Here is a 4746-nt window from a genome sequence, read left to right as displayed (position 1 = left end):
AGGTCAACGCGTAGCGAAGTCGGTCGGTCCGTGGTGGGTCAACCATTTGATGAGGTGGGGTGGGCTGATCCGTCAACATGGCGGGTTGAGAAATTTTTAACCCAACCCAATTAAAGACGAGTTGCGGGTTTAGCGGACCAACCCGTAGGCTCATCAATTTTTTTTAAAAAAATTAAATAATATTTTATATCTTCAATTTTTTTACTTTAGAAAAGTTTTATCAATTAAATGTATCTACAAATATATATTTTAAATATAAATGTACACAAACAAATATTTATGTTGATGAAAAGTACTATTTTTATTTTAAAATTATAACAAAGAAAGATAATAAAATGACATAAAATTTAGTTGACATGCGTTTCTCAATCCGCGGGTCAACCTAAGCCCGTCGTGGGCCGATCCACACGGGTCGCATGCCTAGGTGGGTCGGCCCACGGGGGACTGGGTTGATAAAGTTCCAACCCAACTCGATTAAATTGTTTGACGGATGAACCAATCCGACGAACCAACTCAAATTGACGGCTCTAGCCTATCCTCCACCTTTCACACACGGATAGAAGCTCACCATTGCAAGAAGACATCCGACGCCAAGCTCATCTCCTCCATCCCCTCTCCATCTCATCCGCCTCATCCATCTACTTCCTCCATCTCTACACCAAACTCATCTTGATAAAAAATGATTTTATTAATAAATATGTTATGATATTTATAATGATTTCTTTTTGAAATCCAACTATCTTTAAAGCATTACTTTAACTTCATCATTGAGACAGAATAAGAGCTTGGTTTCTAGCTCTCGCCCACTCTGGGTGGTGTTAGGTACATGGAATGTGAGGGGGAAAAAAGGAAGGATTGATCGAGTCTTGATAATTCTCAACTCCTTTGATTTCCTTGTTTGTTTTCTGTTACTAGACCACTTTGATTTGCGAGTAGCAGATTTGCAAGACCTCATTCAAGGTGGCAGCCTCAATGGCAGAGTTTCGGTGAGGAGACAAAGCTTGAACATGATGATGGTGATGATGTCGTACAGTTTCAAATCCCTAAATCAATGGCCTCACTGAACCTCCTACTTTCTTGGAGCTTCTTCTTCCACTCCTAGCTAGTCCTCTATTTGCGAACTCAAAGAAGAGCTACTTCATGCTGAACACTTCCACTTTCTTGCTACGTCTCCTTGAGTATCAACACTTAATTTGGGCTAAATCGAGGTGCTCAAGAAGAGTTTCTTCAACTCGCTGTTGAATCGGGAACATGAAAGTTACTACTGCTCCAAACCGACCTCCACCTCCTCCTCGATGCCGCCTATATCCAATTGCCACCTCCACCTCTCCCGTTCGGCTCACCGCCCCAGGTCCATCCAATATCCTCTTCTCGACTGCAGCCAAATCCAAGCCCATCGACCACGCTCTCAAACTCTTCCATCTCCTCCCACTCTCTGCTCGCGACACCGTCACCTGGAACACCGCTATCTCCATCTGCCTCCGACACCGCCGCATCCACACCGCCCTCCGCCTCTTCCGCCACATGCTCCTTTTCTCCCCTTACCAACCCGACATCATCACCCTGCGCTTGCTTTTCAGAACCCTCTCCCATACTAATCATTTCCCGCTCTTGCCTCAGGTCCACGCTTATACGCTCAAGCACCAACATCGCCTCACCTCCTCGGAGCTCACCATCTGCACCACATGTTTGCTCAATTTATACCGCAAGTTTGGACGTGTGGAACTCGCCCGTCAGCTGTTCGACGCAATTCCCGACAAAGATACCATTGCCTTCACTTCCATGTTGATGGCTTACAGGGAGGAGGAAAGGTATGTGCAGGCGCTGAGAATGTTTCACGAAGTGGTGGAGACTGGTGGTAGATTTATGCTGAATGAACATGTTTTCTCTTGTGTTTTGGGTGCTTGCGCCAGTGCATCAGCCTTGTTTATCGGTCAGCAGATCCACGCACTTGTAGTTAAATCCGGCATGGCGTCTGGTGTATATGTAGGTGCTTGCTTAGTTGCATTTTATGCAAAATGCCGGGAAATGGCATGCGCGAAGAGAGCATTCTTTGGCATTTCTGAGCCTACTGTTGTGTCATGGAACGCCCTCCTGGCTGGGAAATCGAAATTGTTGGATTCGGATGGAGGAGGATTCCAGCTATTTTGTCGCATGAGGTCTTCAGGTTTGAATCCCGATCATGATACATTTGCCGGTGTTCTTCGATCTTGTAGGGAGGGCATTGGAATTGGAGAAGTGAGAGAGTTGCATGGATTTGCCACCAAGATGATGGAGATTAAATTTGATTTGTTTGTGGGCATTGCTCTCTTTGAAGCATATCTGGATCATGGGTGCTTCAATGAAGCTCAACAAGTGTTTTCTGGGTTGGTGGAAAAGGATGATGTGGCCTACAACTTGGCAATTCAAGGGTACACTAGAAATGGGCAAGTACCGGCCGCTGTCAACTTGTTTATTGAATGCTTAAAGACGAAGAGGGAATTGAGAGAGTTGACACTATCATCTACCTTGAAGGTAGTAGGATTGCATTCCGGAAAACAATTGCATGCTGTGATGATCAAGTATGGATGCAGATGTGAACGACTTTTCAACTCCTTGACTAAAATGTATTTGGACCATCATGTTTTGGATGATGCAATCAACGTGCTTGAACACTTTGATAAGCAGGAACTCACCTTGTGGACTTCACTTATCTCAGGTCTTTCAAGGATAGGCGAGAGTGAACTTGCATTGAAGCTTTATGCTACAATGACAACAGAGGAACCAGTGCACCAGCCAGCTCCAAATCATTACATCTTCTCAGCCCTTCTTAGCTCATGTGCACATATTGCAGCAGTTGAAGAAGGAAAACAGATTCATGCACAGATAATCAAGTCAGATATCAGAATGAAACATGAGTTATTTGTTGCAAGTAGCTTGCTGTGCATGTATGCAAAGTCAGGATACATAGAAGAAGCCATTAGGCTATTTGAAGAGACGCCGAAACGAGACATAGCCACTTGGAATGCAATGATCAGTGCCCTAGCTCAGCATGGTTTTCCTGAAAGAGCAATTGGCATATTCGAAGAATTAGTTAACCTCAAGGAACCAAAGCCTAACAACATCACATATATAGCAGTTCTATCTGCATGCAATCACTGTGGTTGGCTAGAGGTTGGCTACCAGTATTTCAAAACCATCAAGGAGCCAACAATCAATCACTATGCCTGTGTGATAGATATGTTTGCCCGAGCGGGAAAGTCGGAAGAAGCAATTGAGTTTGTAGACAAAATGCCTTTTAAAGGGAAAGAACACATTTGGTCTTCCTTGCTGGCCTCCAGTTGTGCCAATAGAAACATTGAATTGGGGGAGTACGCAGCTAAGAAGCTGCTGGAACTAAATCCAATAGACCCTGGAACATACATTGCCTTATCGAATCTATATGCTGCTTGTGGAAGATGGGGTGATGCTCATCATGTTAGGAAGCTTATGAAGTCCACCTCAGACAAAAAACATTCTGGGGTTAGCTGGTTAACAGTAAATTCACGACGGTATGCTTTCACAAATGAAAGGAGCCATATCTAATTATCATTGCTTGCTGGGTAATAAAATTATGTTTGTTTGATGTTAATTGACGCCAACAGTATGCTTGCTGAGTAAATATATGCCACCACAATGGTCTGACACATCATCGATCTGTAGTGCCATAGCTGGGAGATCTGGCAGGAACAATCAGTAACTTAGTTAATGCAACTGTTAGAAGATGTAGCAGCACTAGCAGTGAGAATATAAATTTCAAGACCTATAAATATTGTTTAAGGAAATTGAGAAAGGATCTGCTTCCAGCTATAGTATTAGACAGAGGGTGACAAAGTAGGAGAGAGAAATCTTTGTGGCAACCTCATGAACGTAACTCAGTAGTTTGCCTGAATTGCGTCAACCCCAACCTGCGAGATAAGTCTCTCATGAGGACTCTGAGAAGATTCATTGGCCTATCTAGTACATGATTAAAATGTCAAGATGCTAAAAGGCGGACTTTGGATTTGCCTTGCAACTATCTAAATTGTTGCATTCAGTATGTAGTGCCCCCAATGGGACTATATAGAAATATTGATATAGTTTGTTGATATGCTATGATAATGATGTCGAAGAGTCCAAGAAATCAGATGTAAGGTCTTAAAGGCTAAGGCTTAGGGGCCACAACTAATCATGCATCCTCGTAGCCTCTAACAAAACCCTTTAACATTTCAGGCAGTTGAAAGAATTCTACAAATTCCCCCATTTTAGAAAATCTTATGGAAATCGAGGGTAAGTTATTATCAGTTTCTAAACCATTGCACAATTAAACCAACAACTCACAAGAAAAACCATAGGAAATCCAACCTCTTCCATAATGAATACGGCTTACTTCACTCACCTAGAGTTGGTTCTATAGTTATTTAAAATTCTGTAGTAGGATGACATATTATTTTTAGACTTTGATTTGTATCTCAAACCTTTTTTATTCTTTCGTAGTCCTTGCTTACCTAGATCTTTGTCTACCTAAATCTAGATTTATTTCTTTGACCCACTAACCTTATTTTAATTTTCCTAAAGGTATTCTCCAATTGATTAAATCTTGACGACTTGATTTACTATTTCTAAGGCCTTAATTCTAGATTTTTAATATTCACCTTGGCCATTGTTCTTTCTAGGTAAATGTTTATGATGTGTGAAATTTACAAGTGCATAATTGGTGTCAAGTAATACAATATCATCCATTGGGAT

The 4746-nt window shown here is 42.0% G+C and overlaps 1 protein-coding gene across 1 annotated transcript; it reads left to right on the top strand.

Moving 5' to 3' along the window:
- The first annotated feature begins 748 nt into the window (after positions 1–748).
- On the top strand, positions 749–4113 carry LOC121981462 (pentatricopeptide repeat-containing protein At3g53360, mitochondrial-like). Its single transcript, XM_042533992.1, has 2 exons — positions 749–1811; positions 1914–4113. The coding sequence occupies exons 1-2, from the start codon at positions 1252–1254 to the stop codon at positions 3562–3564; spliced, it is 2211 nt and encodes a 736-aa protein (XP_042389926.1). The 5' UTR covers positions 749–1251; the 3' UTR covers positions 3565–4113.
- Positions 4114–4746: the final 633 nt, after the last annotated feature.

This window comes from Zingiber officinale, chromosome 5A (genome assembly GCF_018446385.1).
Source record: "Zingiber officinale cultivar Zhangliang chromosome 5A, Zo_v1.1, whole genome shotgun sequence".
Classification (NCBI taxonomy): Eukaryota; Viridiplantae; Streptophyta; class Magnoliopsida; order Zingiberales; family Zingiberaceae; genus Zingiber; species Zingiber officinale.
This window is presented reverse-complemented; position numbering and strand designations above follow the sequence as displayed.

Bases quoted from the DNA above. Each gene is read 5' to 3' on its own strand.
- LOC121981462 (XM_042533992.1), top strand. From the start codon at position 1,252: ATGAAAGTTACTACTGCTCCAAACCGACCTCCACCTCCTCCTCGATGC. The intron at 1,812-1,913 runs GTATGTGCAGGC...TGCTTGCGCCAG, and splicing joins GCTTACAGGGAGGAGGAAAG to TGCATCAGCCTTGTTTATCG.